We start from the raw sequence: 16,613 nt of genomic DNA on the forward strand, positions 1-16,613 counted from the left end.
ATGTTTCTTACAAGTAGAGAAGAAAGGTCTGAAGAGTAAAGGCAGGAGCTGGTTTTGATCTTGAGGTGGGTGTGAAGGGGAGAAGTTGGAGGTTGTGTGGAGGAGCTGAAGGGGCAGTTAATGGCCCTGGCAGCCCTTTGGAGCTTTTTGTCCTCATTTGAAATCCTTTAGGTTTTAGTTTGTATGGAAATGGGGGGAATTTCAAAGCAACTGCAAGGAAAACTTGCTAGAATCATCCAGATTGGTGTTGGTTACAACTGCAAAGGGAAGAAATGGATTTATTTTAGAAAACAGCTGCCACTCTGTTTCTCACAGAAACCAAACATTTTTCATGGAATCCCAGAATGATTTGGGATCATTTGGCTCATCCCACCCCCTGCCATGGGCAGGGACACTTTCCACTACCCCAGGTTGCTCCAAACCCTTTCCAGGCTGACCCAGATACTTTTTGCTGGTACTGAAGTCTAAGAAATGTTGAAAAACTAAAAGACTTTGTGGCTGCTGCCTTCTCCTGGATTTGTAAAAAATATCAGGTGCTCACAGTTGGAATTAGCTTGGAAACAGAAGCTTTTAAATTAAAATAATGATAAATAAAATTTCTCCCAAAATGCCAAAGTCAGGGGAGCAGATGACTTTGAAATAGTCCATAATGACTGATCCAGTAACTGAGATTTGCCTTCTGTGTCGAGAGCCTGAGTTAGTCCAGAAGAAAAAAAATCAGCTGGTGGAAGCAAAACCGCATAAATAATGAAAGCGCTAAAATTGCCTCAGTTTTGTAATGTAGATGAAGGCAAGGTGTCATGACAGGAACACATTTACATATTAGAATTATTTAATTATCGGATCTTGTCCTCTAAAGAAGCAAACCCATCATGAATATTCATGGCTTCAATTAAAATATTAATGGCAGGCTGAGGCTTTGGTTTTCAGGTCTCCAAACAGCCGTAAACAGATTTATTTAAATGCAGTGAGGAGTGGAGGTCAAAAAGGAGCGGCCTTTTTGGGGTTGGGTGCAGAGGCTCCTGTTCTTCTTGAAGGCAGGGGGATTTTATTTGCTTCACATTTGCTTTGGGATGGTTTTTGGAGAGGAATTTTGTGGATTTCGAGGAATTTTGTGCTCTGCCCCCACATCTGGAAGTATCTTCAGCTGTAGCTGTTTCGCTTCTTCAGTGCCACCACCACGAGCATGTTTGGTGTCGTCCCAGAAATGAAGTTAAACCATCCCACTGGCTTTCAATTAAGGAAGTTGAAGGTTCCATCAATAATTAAATGTACCCAGTCGCAGGCAAAAAAAGATTTCCAGCATGTAGATCGTTTTAAAGGAGAGAATTGAGATCTTGAGGTGGTAAAACCTAATGAGGGGCTACTCCAAAAGAATTCTACTCACTCTTAAATCTGATTTTGCTAATAAAAAGCAATTCCTTGAGAAAAACCAGGCCGAAGAGATGAAGCACTTTTGGATTTATCTGCAGGGAGGAGGAGATTGGATGATTTCATTTCAGTGATGCATTCCATTTATCCAACAAAAACAATTATTTGGTTTTCCATTTCTGTCTGGTGCATTTTTCCGTTTCTGGCTGTTACAAGGACTCTGACAAAGCTCCTGGAATTCAACTTCTCCTGGAATTTGATTGAGTTTGCCAGGCAGAGGGTGAGGAAGGAGGAAAGATCCCTTGGATGACAAAAGGAGATCATGGATGAAGGAGCTGAACTCCAGGAGCTTCACAGTCACAGTTCTGTACAGACCTTATTTAATATTTAATACACAACTTTTAGGTTTCTGTCTGAAAAGGAAGTCCCAGTTTTTGTTAAAGCCCCTTTTCTCCAAGGTTTACATGGAAAATAGAAAGAGGTTTCATGGATCCACGTGGATGCTCCACCAGGAGGGTGGAATGAGATAAACTTCAAGGTCCTTTCCAACCCAATCCAGTCTGGGAATCCATGAGAACCCTGAGATATTCGGAATTGTTTCCATATTGAGCCATTTTGCAGCTTTTGGTGACAAGACTCAGAGGTTTTTTGCTTGCAAAGAGTTAAAGGCAGCTCTTGACAGCCAGGGCATGAATTCTGCATAGACAACCCTGCATTTGTTTTGAACTTTAAAAAAACCCCAATGCTCTGATTAGTTGGAACAGCTTTTCCCTGAGGAAAGACTGTGGAGTGGTAATTTCATTACAAAATACAGTGCTTGGAGATGAGCTGGAGTTGGAATTTTTTTATTTTTTTTTCCCCCCACCCTCAGGGATTTGACATTTCTATTTCTTGACATTTCTCTCATTGTTAGACTGGGTTGGGGTTTTTTTGTGCTGCTTTTTCCCCTCCCTTGGTGCAATTGGAGCTCTCCTTGAAGCTTGGAGTGTCTCTTTTCTTGGAGGTAAAACTGATAATAGTTTGAATTAGTTCAACAAGCAGATGGTTGGGAAAGGAGCCTGTGTGGAAGTGTGGAGCACTGGGACATGTGATCTATTGCCAAAAAAAAAAAAATAAAATTAAATATGAAGCACAAGTCTCTTGAACAGGGATATGTGTAAAACTGTCATTAGGGAAGGATGTTATGTGGTAAAAAGAGGTGTAAAAATAGCTCTGGCTTGCTCAGAGCTCTGGCTTGAGGTGTGTTAAGTGTGTTAAAGCAGCACCTGAGGGAGAGTTGCTCCTGGAGCCCATTATTTTAGGAACAATGGATGTTTGGACAATGGATTTCTCGGATTTCAGCCACTTCCCTGTTCTTTCCTGCAGTCTCTCGAGTTCAGTGGCAGCAAACTCCTGCAGCTCCTCCAGTGCCTTGGAAGGTTTGTCCTTCATTCCCAGGATCTGTTTTGCCACCTCCATCCCTGGTGATTCCATGGGGATCGTGTCCTGCTGTGTTCTGGGAATGGGGAGCAGCCTCCTGGCAGAGCTCTCATCTCCCTGCCAGCAGAATGTTGGGATGTTGGGCAGTTTTATCCCCTACAACCAAAATTCCAGTTGTAATCCCAGCTCGACAGACAAGGGATTCTTCACTTCTTGTGGCTCCTTTGCAGAGCAGGGCTTTATTTTACTGCTAGAAACGTATTTTATATGAATGAATATAAAATGAATTTTAGAATGAAGCCCAAATTCATTCTCTGGTGCCATCTTGTTTACAGCTTTATTTTGATTCCTCCTAATATTTCATCTGGACATTTTCTTGCAAGTGGAGGAAGAGCTTTACTCCAGCAGCTGCCTGGGGGTGAGAGTCCAGAGGAATCCACGGAGCTGCTCCAGGGCTGGAGCTCCTCTGCTCTGGAGCCAGGCTGGGAGAGCTGGGAATATTCCCCTGGAGAAGGGAAGGATCCAGTGAGAGCTTCCAGAACATTCCAAGGTCTGGAGGGGCTCCAGGAGAGCTGGAATTTGGGAAAGGCCTGGAGGGACAGGACACAGGGAATGGCTTCCACTGCCAGAGGGCAGGGATGGATGGGATCTGGGGAAGGAATTGCTGGCTGGGCTGGAATTCCCAGAGCAGCTGTGGCTGCCCCTGGATCCTTGGATCCCCTCCAGCTCAGGATATTCTGATTATCAGTGATTCTCTGATTCCTCAGTGCCCATCAGCACCTTGCAGGGGAGTTTGGTACAAACCTCAAAATTCTGGTGGAGATGGGAAATTTCAGCTCTGCAGTTTCTGCTGTGTTGTGGAACTTTTTATTCCCAAGTGTTGCTCCAAACAGCCCATCCCTTCTCCTTTGTCACATTTTTCTGCTCTCCCCAGCTGTGAGTGGCCCTTGTACGAGAAGAGTTTTTGGAATCCTCCCTCCCTCAGATTCAGCGTCTTCTGCTTCTGATTTTTCTTGATGAGTTGAAGTTTTCAGAGCAAATTTGTGGCTGTTTGAGGCTGAAGGGTGAGGAGCAGAGCACAGGGGGACCTTGGAACTCCCCACTCTGCTCCAGTTCCATCTGTTTTCCCAGAGGGAAAATTTCAGCCTGGATTTTCAGGCTGCAGCTATAACTCAGCTTGGACAGCCTGGAATGGGCTCCGAGGTGTCGGAATAACCTTGTCTTGTGTCGTTTCTCTCCCTTCTTTTAAAATACCTGCTTGATGTCAAGTTGACTTTTTGCTTTTGCCATTTCTGGTTGTCCTGTATCAGTGGGTGCTCCTGCTTCCTGCAGCTGAACATGAGAACACAGATTTCCTTTAGTTTTGAAATTAGAATATGAAGATTCCAGATTTTCAGACTTCACCAACTGCTCAGTTCCTGTAGTTGGAAGCTGCTGAATCAGCAGAAACCACAAATTAATTCCTTTTTCTGGTGGAGCTGAAACATCCAAGTTTGGTTTCTTTAGCTTTTAACTGTTGAAACTTCTAAGCAAAATTAAAAATAGGGAAATTTGTAATAACTGATTTTTTTTCCACATGTACTTCTGAGCTTTTCATAAACTGATAGAATGGTTTGGGTTCAAAAAGGATCTTAAAGATGATCTAATGCCACCCCTGCCATGGGCAGGGACACCTTCCACTATCCCAGGGTGCTCCAACCTGGCTTTGGACTCTCCCAGGGATGGGGCAGCTTCTCTCCACAACCTGCTCCAATTTTCTTATCCTTGATTCTTTTCATTGATCCTCTTCCTGCAGCAGGAGCAGCGATTAAAAAGGAAACAGAAATAAAGAAATCAATTAAGATTTTTCTTTAAAAACAAGTTCTTGGTTGTTATTTAGGGGAAATGTCAGATTTCCTGGTGATAGAAATATATGGAAACATATAGAAAAGGCTGGTCAGCCTTCTCCCTGGAATTTGTCATATTGGAAACATCCTGATCCTGACACATTGGCTGCTGTGAAACAATGTTTTATTAAATCACCAGGTTATTCTTGTGCCACCAGTGGCTTTGATTAACACTGAATTAGGGTCATATCCTACAATAACAGCGTTTCTAAATCCCTGGCTGCATTTGAAAGAGTTGTGATTAAAGTTCTGGCTGTTTTCCTGCAATTTCTGATGTCTCTGAGGGCTGAGTCCCCTCCTCTTTATTGGCATTTGAGTTTGGTTGCAGCCCCTGGGGTTTGGTGCCAATATCAGTGACTGTCTCAGGGGGAGCAACTCTGCATGAAAATGCAAGAAATAAAAGCTGTAACAAAATTAACACAGAGCTCACGAATTACCAGGGACCACGGCGGGGGTTGTTTCCTCAAGTCTTAATTCATCTTTGATTGAATTCCAGGCCAGACAAAGCGAGGGGGACGAGGAGGTGGGGAAAGCCATCTGAAAGAGATTATGGATGAACAGGTTGAAGGATGCTGCCTGACAGGTCCCACTCCTGCCCGTGCAGGGAGTGGCTCTGAGCATTTTGTGCGCTGCCATGGACAATCCAGTGCCGTTCCTGGGGGAAAAGCTGGGTTATTAGTGGGGATCATTGTGCATACTGCTGGAAAATGAATTTATTCTCAGCTGTGGAGGCGCGGATGAGGAGTCGGGAGGTTCCTTTGTTGGTGTGAATTTATGGAGGCATCCCGGTGTGGAATCACCGAGGGGGATTTATCCTGCCTTGTTTTACCTGCCAGCTTGGTAATATTCTCAAGCCTTGTCAAAAGATGGGTGAATTTATCTTCATTAGAGCCGACTCCTTCGTTAAAATGTGGAAAACCGGCCCGAGAGAGCTTTCCTGGGAGCTGCTGGATGCCAGCTGTGTGACAGCCTCAGCATCCTCTCTTTTACCATCATGGTAAAAACTGAAGCAGTTTTTGACCTCCTGGTTGGGCTCAATGATCACAGAGATCTTTTCCAACCTTAATAATTCCACAAATCCGTGTCTACTTCTTCCAGAAGACCATACAAGGTTTTATTTGGCACTTGGAGAAGGCCTGGAGGGACAGGACACAGGGAATGGCTTCCCACTGCCGGAGGGCAGGGATGGATGGGATCTGGGGAAGGAATTCCTGCCTGGGCTGGAATTCCCAGAGCAGCTGTGGCTGCCCCTGGATCCCTGGAATGTCCAAGGCCAGGCTGGACAGGGCTGGGAGCAGCCTGGGATACTGGAAAGTCCCCTGCCCATTGAAACTGGACAATCCTTAAGGCCTCTTCCCACCCAAATAATTTTGTCCTTCTGTAATTCCAGCCAATTCCTTTGTCTGAAATGTCCTGGAGCTTCTAAATATTAAAAAAAAAAAAAAAAATAAAAAAAGAAGAAGAAAAAAAGATGAAACAGTAGGATTTTAGAGTTAAACAGCTTGTAAGAAAATAAACCAGCAAATAACACCGTGTCAGGAAATATCTTACTTTATTTCACTTGCTTTTTGTTATTTCTGACATTAAAACTGAATAGAAAACATGTCAGGGATATAAAAAATTCAGGTAGGAGCCATTTGCTGCTAGTGGAGATAAGATAAAGGAAGAAAGCTCGGAGCAGAGAACAGTGTAGAAGTGGATGCAGGGTATGAGTAATCACAGCTCATTAGCTCCAGTGCGTTTTCCAGCTCCGGATAAAGAATTCTGCTGCAGCCATGCTTTGGAAGAGCTCAGATCTCTACACGGGGAGTTTTAGGCAAACCAACAAAATCCTAAATATGCAAGTTGACAAATCCATTAATCAAAGTGCCTGCTGCTCGTGTGGCCTGGGGGAGAGGAAGGGGAAAAAAAAAAATAAATCACAACGAGAAAAAGAGGAGAAATATGCATTTTAAACAATTTCTGTAGCTGGAAGGAGACTTTACATATGTGGCTGACACGGTGATCAAATGATAAAGGAGCCTCAAATTGAACCCCAACCTTTTGTGCAGGCTCTGAAAGCCAAGGCACGGCGCCGTTTTTCAAGGCAGATGGAGTGTGAGCAACTAATAAATCAGGTTTTGAAACATTAAAGAGCAACTTATTTAAATGCATATGGTGTTGGATCTCAGACAAGGCGGGATAGGGGAGCGGGGAGGGGTTGGGAACATCAGCACAGCAATATGGCAGAGCAGGGGCTCGAGGGCTGCGTCCAAATCAGGCACCAAATCCTGGGGAACATGCTTGGAGAAGCTGTTTCAGGCAGACATTTTGGAATTGTTGGACAGTTTGGGACATTATTCTGTGTTCAGTGGATAGCTGAAGTCAGAGCATGAATTTAAAACAGTGAATAAAATGTTGGCGCCTTTTTCCTGACATCTCTGAAAACAGCTTTGCTGGGGGAAAGTTGGAGCCGCAATCTCAATTCCCCTTTTGGGGAGCTGAAATGCAGAAACCTGATCAGGGTCAGAGAGGCCACATCAGTCCCGTGGCTGGAATCCAGATCTGCCTCTCCTGCTTTGGGAAATCACTTTTCCTCAGGTTTGAGGCAGAGTTTGATCTGCAAACCTGAACACCAAGTCCAGCTCTGCTCGGAATCCCAGAGTGGTTTGGGTGGGAAGGGACCTCAAAGCCCATCCAGTGCCACCCCATCCATGGCAGGGACACCTCCCACTGTCCCAGGATGCTCCCAGCCCTGTCCAGCCTGGCCTTGGACATTCCAGGGATCCAGGGGCAGCCACAACTGCTCTGGGAATTCCAGCCCAGCCAGCAATTCCTTCCCCAGATCCCATCCATCCCTGTCCTCTGGCAGTGGAAGCCATTCCCTGTGTCCTGTCCCTCCAGGCCTTGTCCCCAGTCCCTCTCCAGCTCTCCTGGAGCCCCTGCAGGCCCTGGAATGTGCTGGAAGCTCTCCCTGGATCCTTCCCTTCTCCAGGAGAACATTCCCAGCTCTCCCAGCCTGGCTTCAGAGCAGGGGAGCTCCAGCCCTGGAGCATCTCATCCCAATCCCTTTCCACTCCTCCTTTCCCCTTTTTATACCTGTAGGGGATTTGTGAAATTTCAGCCATTAGACTTTACTTGATTTGACCATCCCTTAACTTCTGCCCAGCATTTTCAGTGTTTCACTGAAAGATTTTAGGTTGGAACCTGCCCTGCACCCCACGCTGGGGACCATCACCCCAAACACTGCTTTTGGGAGAACGGCTGGGAATTGATCACTGATGGAAATACTGAAATGGGATGAACTTCATAACCTTCAGGGGGAGCTTAAAGTATTTCCAGAGTGACTGGTGACACGTCAGCAGGGAGTGCTGTGGCTTTAGGGTGCTCCTGCCCTTGGCTGTGTCAGCCTCGTGTCCCCTGTGTCCTGTTCAGGCTGGTGACAAGGCACTGGAAGCTGGGAGCAGCTCTTGGAGTCACTCAATCATCTCCCAGCTCCCTTCCTGCCCCAGGTCTGACAGCAGCCCGTGCTTTACAAGCAGTTACCACCTAATTCCCATCAATTTTGGGTCTTCTGGAGCTCCATCATCGCTCTGACCTCTGCTGATTTCGGGAAAATGTGGGTGCATGTGTGTTTGTAGCCATCAGCCCCTTTTTCCTGATGGTCCCATATACAAATTCCCTCGTACAAATTCCCACTTGCCATGATTAAAAGAAGAGCGGGTGATTAAGAGAAGCAAACAAGAAATGCAATCTTTCCTCTGTCAGAAACCTCTGCTAAATTGCTTCTCCCCTCAAGCAAGGAAGTAATAAAGTATTGGCTGGAACTTGTTCTTGTCTATCTTGATAATGTGGATTTTTTTATCTGGTGCACCTCAGTTCCCTCATTCCTATTCCAGGAGAGGGAAGGGAGCCCCCCATGCCGGGTCAGAGCGGGGGTCACCACTCCCAGTTTGGGGGTGGACAGGGCAGAGGGAACAAAAAACATCATTAGAGAAGAACAGACAGAAAAATGTGCCTGAAATAATCCCCAAAATGCCACTGGAAGTGTCCAAGGCCGGGCTGGATGGAGCTCTGGGCACGCTGGGACGGTGGGAGGTGTCCCTGCCCATGGCAGGGGTGGTACTGGATGGGCTTTCAGGTCCTTCCCAACCCAAATCCACTCTGGGATTCTCTGAAGGGAATGAGGTTTGAGGATTCAAGACACGCAGAAGAATTTGAGAGATGATAAATTGTGTTTGGTTCCATGTGAAAAGAATTGAAATGTGTGAGTGCCAGTGCAGGGATTCACTGCTGAGAATCGGGGCAGGAGAGACGGGACCTGATGTTCGTGTCCTGTGTGGTTCATGGAGCCAGGCTGGGAGAGCTGGGAATGTTCTCCCGGAGAAGGGAAGGCTCCAGGGAGAGCTTCCAGAACATTCCGGGGCCTGCAGGGGCTCCAGGAGAGCTGGAGAGGGACTGGGGACAAGGCCTGGAGGGACAGGACACAGGGAATGGCTTCCACTGCCAGAGGGCAGGGATGGATGGGATCTGGGGAAGGAATTCCTGGCTGGGCTGGAATTCCCAGAGCAGCTGTGGCTGCCCCTGGATCCCTGGGAGTGCCCAAGGCCAGGTTGGACATTGGGGCTGAGAGCAGCCTGGGATAGTGGGAGGTGCCCCTGCCATGGCAGGAGTTGGAACTTCCAACCCAAATCATTCTGAGATTTATTTGGGGGGTCTAAAATACAGAAATATGAAAACACAGATTTCCATTATAAAACTCTGCAGTTGCTGTTCACAGATCAATCCCTTCTCTCTGCTGAGCTGTTTTATCATCACCTGCTTTGCTCTCTTTGGGCCTCCTTTGCTTTCCTCCCTTTCACACTAATGAAATTTGAATTTCCATGCCTTGAGGACGATGTGCAGGCAATAACTGTGGTGTTGAGTCCCACACAATCAAGAACTTTTGGGAAGCACCACCCCATGGCAACTGGTTCCTTTCCTGCTCTCAGCTTGTGCTGCTCCCTCAGAGCGGAGGAGCTGCTGGGATTTGTGGGATTGCTCAATTGTTGCTTCAAAGCTTCAGTTCCTTTATTCTTCTTTATTCTTCTTTATTCCTCTGTTCTTCTTGGATTAATGTGGAGTGGCTCCCTAGGAAAGGTGCTCTGGTCATGGAGAGGGGCCCAGGAATTCTTCATTTCATGCCTGGAACCTGTTCAGGTGAACTGTGCATTGCAGAGAGCTCAATGAGCCTGTCCTGGATGGGATGGGAACTGAAGTTTCCCTGTGCTCCTCATGATTTTGGGGTGTTGCTGTTTCCATTGATCCCAACTCAATAGTTCTTGGATGTTTTGGAAAGGGATTTACTTATCAGGCCAATACCTTTGTGTCTGAAAAGTTTTAGGGACTGGAAGGATTGAAAATGTGACTGAGGATAAAACACATTTAGACAGATAAAACTCTGAAACAATGAGGTAACGTCTGATGACTCCAAAGTGACAGCATAAGAAATCTCACCCTTTTTTAGCTCTTGTGTGAGAGACAGAGAGAGCTTTTCTCAGGATGTTGATAAAAAGAAATTACTTCATTACTTACAATGAATTTTAAAACCTGCACAGGAAATCTTTCAAGGGGCTGAGCCACCTCTTCTCTGACGTGCTCAGGTCTTTCAAGGAACAGATAAATACAAAGAGAAATGTGTGCTTCCTCCCTGGAACGTTGGAAGAGCGAGAGAATAGAATCCCAAAATGGTTTGGGTGGGAATGGAGTTTAAAGACCATCCGATTTCACCCCTCCCTCTGCTCTGGAGCCAGGCTGGGAGAGCTGGGAATGTTCTCCTGGAGAAGGGAAGGGTCCAGGGAGAGCTTCCAGCACATTCCAGGGCCTGCAGGGGCTCCAGGAGAGCTGGAGAGGGACTGGGGACAAGGCCTAGAGGGACAGGACACAGGGAATGGCTTCCCACTGCCAGAGGGCAGGGATGGATGGGATCTGGGGAAGGAATTCCTGGCTGGGCTGGAATTCCCAGAGCAGCCCCTGGATCCCTGGAATGTCCAAGGCCAGGCTGGACATTGGGGTTTGGAGCATCCTGGGGCAGTGGGAGGTGTCTCTGCCATGGCAGGGGTGGCACTGGGTGATCCTTAAGGTCCCTTCCCAACCCAAACCATCCTGGGATTCTGTGGCATTTTCTATAAACATGGAAAATATGCATGCAGACATTTAAATTTTAACGTACCGAGCAGAACACAGAACTGAAGCTCTCCTAATGTTTGTTCTGACTTTCAGCACCTGCAGAGATTCCAGTTTCCCTTCTCATCTCCTTTTTCATGTTGAAGCCTGACATTTTAGGCTCCATTTCAGACACATCGAGCTCTGTCACTAATGGCCCTGTCTCTGTCACTGCTTGCAGTGACATTCAGGTGGGCACACTTCATTGCCAGCACGGCAGGAGAGTGTCATTAACTCTGGGACAAATCTCACTTCTTCTCCATGTTTTCCTTATTTTTCTTTTGTTCCTCATAATTTATTACTGGGCAGATTAAACCAGCAAACTTTGCTGCTGAGAGGAAGCTGCTACAACAACGGTGCTTCCAGAGAGATGGGGAAGTTTGGGATATTTCCCTGGACACTCTGGCAGTGCAGAGTTTGCCAGCTCAGCTCTGGTTTGGGAGGCTCCAGATTGGATCTCTGGTGGTCATTGATAAGGAGAGGAAAAAATGCATTATTCATATTCATGGAATTATGGAATGGTTCGGGTTGGAAGGGACCTCAAAGCCCATCCAGCCACCCCTACCATGGCAGGGAAGCTTACACTGTCCCAGGCTGCTCCCAGCCCTGTCCAGCCTGGCCTTGGACATTCCAGGGATCCAGGGGCAGCCACAGCTGCTCTGGGAATTCCAGCCCAGGCAGGAATTCCTTCCCCAGATCCCATCCATCCCTGTCCTCTGGCAGTGGGAAGCCATTCCCTGTGTCCTGTCCCTCCAGGCCTTGTCCCCAGTCCCTCTCCAGCTCTCCTGGAGCCCCTGCAGGCCCTGGAATGTTCTGGAAGCTCTCCCTGGATCCTTCCCTTCTCTGGGAGAACATTCCCAGCTCTCCCAGCCTGGCTCCAGAGCAGAGGGGCTCCAGCCCTGGAGCAGCTCCATGGATTTGTCTGGAATCTCTCCCACAGGTCAGGGCCCTTCCTTCCCCTGCAGCCTGGCCCATGGGAGGTATCCCTGTCTGGAACTGGGTGATCTTTAGGGTCCCTTCCCAGCCAAACCTTTCTGGGATTCTCCACTCCCTGTTTTCTCCAGAGCTGCCAGTTTTGGGTTGTTGGGATGAAAGATCGTTCACCTCCCTGCAGGAGATGCTCTTGGTCAAATCACTCAGGAGGAAGGAATATTCCTGGAGTATTTTCTGGAGATGTTGGTGTCTCTCCAGCACTGGGAATTGGCTGGTCCATGTGAATTACACATTTCAGACCTTGATACAATCAGAATCTCCCGTGGAGATCTCCAATTCACAGGGAAAGGAATCCTTCACTCTCCAAGTGGGGATTTTCTCCAGGATTTTCCATGACAAAACTCCAGTGTTTAGAGCAGTGAAGGTGGGAGGAGCAATGGCATTAAAGTTGCACTGCTGTGTAGTTGGGATGTCCAGAGCATCACCAGGAATAAGATTTACACCTCAGCATCTTTTTTTGGGTAAAATATTTAAATACAAACAAAATTCATCCCCCCCTGCACCTACCTGCAGAGCACCCACGATTATTAATGGAAGGCTGAGAGCCAAGGAGATGTAAAAGCACATTTTTCTCTCGGTGCCAGGCTTCTGTTCTCCTCAAATCCATCATCATCTGGCCCAGCAGATCAGACAGATTGTTTTATTCCTCGCCGTGGAGTTCATCCCAGTCAATAATATTGATTAGTGCAGGGTGACTTGATGGAACAAGAATAACACCCCTCTCTTAATTGGAGCCTGCATTTCCTCGTCCCTGCCTCAGCAGCTCATGCTTGGCTGGCTTCTTCAATAATTCTGTTCAGACACGGAGCCCACTGGAAATTGCAAGATCTGACATTAACAGGGGAAGTGAATAATTTTCTTTTCCTTGAACTCACTTCTCTTTTCTTCCCCGATTAAACTGCCACGTTGTGAGAGCTCACTCTTTAAACTGCCAGCTGAAATCCCTGGATTTTTTTTTTTAGAGCTGCCTCTTTCTAAACACCATCAGGAAAGTTTAAAAAACTCTGTCTTTGGTTTTTTTGTGCTTCCCAAGTCCATATGTTAGGGTAGGATTCATCCAGAAGTTCTGTGTGCTCAGGGTTCATTTGAGGAGCTGAGTCAGCTCTGGAAATGTTGTGACTGCAGACTTCCAGTTTCCCAGGATTTCCCACTCCGTGGGGAATTCAGTGCTGGAGCTTTTCCTCTCACACCTTTGAATTTATGGGAATTCTTGCAGGAATCACTCCTGACCTAGAGGGGTTGTTTAGGGTATGGAAATGCTGGTGTTGGTGACCTGCTTAGTTCTTGCACGTTGCTGCAGAAGGATCAAATAAATACATAAATAAAAGCACCCAAGAGCTTTTTTTGTAGATTGATTGTTGTAAAGCACATAAAATTCCCTTGGAAAAGAAGGTTGGAGTCACTTCCTCATCAGCTGTGTTGTTCCTCTTTCCCATCTTCAGAAATCCTTTTTGTTTGGTGATGTCAGGGTCAAGAATTTCGAAGACCTGCTGGGGTAGTTTTGATTTCAAAACTCTGTAAAAACCCTGTCTCTAAAGCTGTCCCAATAATGTGATTGGCTTCTGTATTTGTTATTTATTATCAGTCATTAAGGAGAGTTCACATGGAAAGGGCTTGATCCTACCTGGGATATTCAAACTTTGCCCAAGCTCCTTTTTTGGGGAGAGGAGCTGTGGCTGCCCCTGGATCCCTGGAAGTGTCCAAGGCCAGGCTGGACAGGGCTTGGAGCAGCCTGGGATAGGGGAAGGTGTCCCCATGGCATTGGAACTGGATGGGCTTTGAGGTCCCTTCCAAACCAGACCATTCCAGGATGATTTGTTTATGTGTGGGGTGTCTGGCCTGTTGTCCTAAAAATGTTTTCTTTGGGAATGGTTCCACGTGGACTTTATTGCTATCAGGACATGCACAGCTTTCAGGAAGTTGATATTTTCCCTCTCCTCTCTTTTCCCTCCCAATATCCAAGTTTAAGGTACTTCGGTGTCAGGAGCTGCCTGTGGAAGTAATTTTGGAATGATGCAGTGATGCTGGTCAGGTTTTGTTGCCACTCCAAACCCTGGAGCTTGTGGTGTGTCAGTGATGTTCCCTGAGTTGTGTTTTGCTGCCAAACTCCACAAGTTTATTTTTCCTGTAGCTGAGAGCCCGTTTGTACCCAGGTGGAACTCAGAGAAGGGAAAGTTCCACGCAGGAATTACAGGAGTCAGAGTTGGGAATGAACTCCTGGCAGAGCCAGTAATGCCAAATACAATAAACGAGTTAAAATGTCAGCACTGGCATCCAAACCCAGGCTGGAATTGCGCCAGCCCCACTCAGAGGTGCAGCACTTGGAAGCAGGAAAATTCTGGGAATTGCTGCTCTCCAGACCCTTTCCAGACATCTGAGCCATGTGGCCAAGGGCTTGGGTGTTTGTCACCTGAGGTGAAGGACCTGGATTTGGTGGGGTTTGTGCCAAAATGTCCCCAACTCTGGAATGAGGAGCCCAAAGTCACCTCCAGACACCACTGGCAGTGCTCCCCCTGCCCTGGCGGTGCTTGGGGAGGGCACAGAGAGCAAAGCCCCACGTTAATCACTGATCTTTCACCAGGAAAGAAGCGTTTAATTCCTGTTTAATTATCGCTTGCTAAATGTTTAATTATCACTTACTGTCTGAAAATCAAGGGATGTCAAGATCTGTTAGACAACTTGTTCCACGTTATTTTCCAGGAGGACCTGATGATAACTTAATTGAGGGTGGCGGGTCCAAGTTTGTCTGCAAACCAGGAGCCAGGAACATCACCATCATCTTTCACCCCCTGCTCAGGTAAAATCTGCCTTTCTGCACGTTTCTACAGCTGCAAAGAATTAGAATAAATAGAATTAAACCTCTGATTTGTGGGGATGGTGGGCACATTCCAGCTCTGAGATCTGGGGTTGCTCTGATGTTGTAAAGTTGTTGTGTGTGAAAAAGTAAACTTGACGTTATTTTTAAATCTTTTTTCAAACTGAACTGTGATGTCAGGTGGGATTTCCTGTTTGGGTGCCCCTGTGTCACCAACCACTGTCATTTATTGACCTAAGCTGGGTGAAGTTTTTTTGCAACCTGCCACAAATTGCTTCTTGCTGTTCTTTATGTTTATTAAAAAGTCAGAGGAGCTGCAAGGTGAGTTCATTGATGAAACACTGTGGGCTGGGGACTGCAAATCAATTCTTGATCCAGAGTGAGCCAGTGATTACCAAAATTATCACAGCTGGAATTTTAAACAGAGCAAGCCTTTAATAAACCTCACGGTATCATTCACCTCTGATGCTTGAATTTTACTGCTTTTCTACCAGTTTGTGCTGTTGGTTTTGTGGAAATTAAATAATACAGTGTTTATCTGGATTCATGGCAACCTCCCACCTCCTTTTTCCTGGGAGGGTTTTCCTTTCTTCCCAGACATGGCCTTTCCCAGCACTTTTGGGAGAGCATTTCCCTCCTTGCCTGTGTTTGTGTGAATTCACTGTCCTGAGTCACTTAAACAAGGGCTTCTCTCCACTGCTAAACCCAAGAAAGCACAAAATAGCCATAAAATATAATTGGAATCTGATCCCCAGAAGAAGGAATCTCCTCCTGACACCTCCGTGGCTGAGAGCTGGGCTTATTTGTGACTTCTCAGGACTTAAAAACACAGTTGGAAAAGGTATAAATTCCTCCAAATCTAAATTTTTTGGTATCAAAACAGCAGGGCTTGGAATAATCTTGAGAACATCCTGAAATGTGTTAGGGTGTGCAAGATCTTGCCCTGAAAAAAAAGAGTTTATTTCTTGTTTTGTGCCCATAACGAAGTGGAGAACTCCATAAGCACATTTCATTTCTACCTCTGTCTCCTTTAAACTGAAGAAAAGTGCTAAAAATAAATTTGCTACAGGATAATTTATAGTTTTCAGCTATTTTATGGTGGGAAAAGATAGACAACTGAAACTCAATATGTTCTTCAAGGCGTGACTGTGATGATGTGGACTTCAATTTCTAAATCATTAATGAATTTACAGACATCTTGCAAGCCCAGAGGGTGGTGATGCTCCTATTTTTATTGATGAGATCTTTCCCATTGATTCAAATTCTTTCTCTTTGCCTTCCTGCTTTATTTTTTCCCCTCTTTTTTGCTCCCATCTGAGCAAAACACAAGAAGTGCTTTAAATAGCACTTCTCCCAAACACTTCACTTTGCATTCCCAGCCTGCAAGTCAGGCAGGAGAAATCATTTGCCTCGTAAAAAATAATTGCATCGAGATGAAGGTATCTGTGTACAGTGTATTTTTCGTGCCAAGCACCTGCAACATCTTCACTCCTTTGCATTGAGGATCTCATCAATAACTTCAGGAAAAGAAGGAAAACATGGAATGACCCAGTTTGCCCTTTTCTCCCTGCGGGGTGGGAGAGTTTTGGGGTAGGAGAGGGCTCTAAATACCATTTTAATGTGATTTTACTCATTTTAATGTTGGACTCGGGGAATGTGCTGAGAGATTTAACTCATGTTAAATGGGATGCAGAGAATCTGGGATGACCACAGGATTTCCTTAGCTGACAATAATTCTTTTCCTGATGGGAATTCTGTTCTTGATGGGATAGCCACGGCCTGTCCCACCAGCAGCTGAAATGCTCAGTACGGTGAATTTGCTAAAATACTGATGCTTGCAGTAATTTTTGGCATGCAGAGTCATAAAATCATCATCTCTCAGTTAGATCCTTGTTGCCCTTTTCCAGAAGCTCCTGTTTGAAAAGTTCAGCTCTCCTGGAGGTAAT

The 16,613-nt window shown here is 46.2% G+C and overlaps 1 protein-coding gene across 1 annotated transcript in view; it reads left to right on the forward strand.

The window, feature by feature from the left end:
* The window catches only part of EXOC4 (exocyst complex component 4), a 289,405-nt gene that overhangs the window by 132,529 nt on the left and 140,263 nt on the right, over positions 1-16,613 (forward strand). Inside the window, exon 10 of the mRNA XM_005530978.3 lies at positions 14,553-14,649. Coding sequence (XP_005531035.1) covers positions 14,553-14,649 — 97 coding nt within the window. The remainder of the gene's footprint in view (positions 1-14,552; positions 14,650-16,613) is intronic.

The sequence above is a fragment of the Pseudopodoces humilis genome, chromosome 5 (assembly GCF_049639895.1).
Source record: "Pseudopodoces humilis isolate 2021_Gansu_Grassland_sample_001 chromosome 5, ASM4963989v1, whole genome shotgun sequence".
NCBI classification, from domain to species: Eukaryota; Metazoa; Chordata; class Aves; order Passeriformes; family Paridae; genus Pseudopodoces; species Pseudopodoces humilis.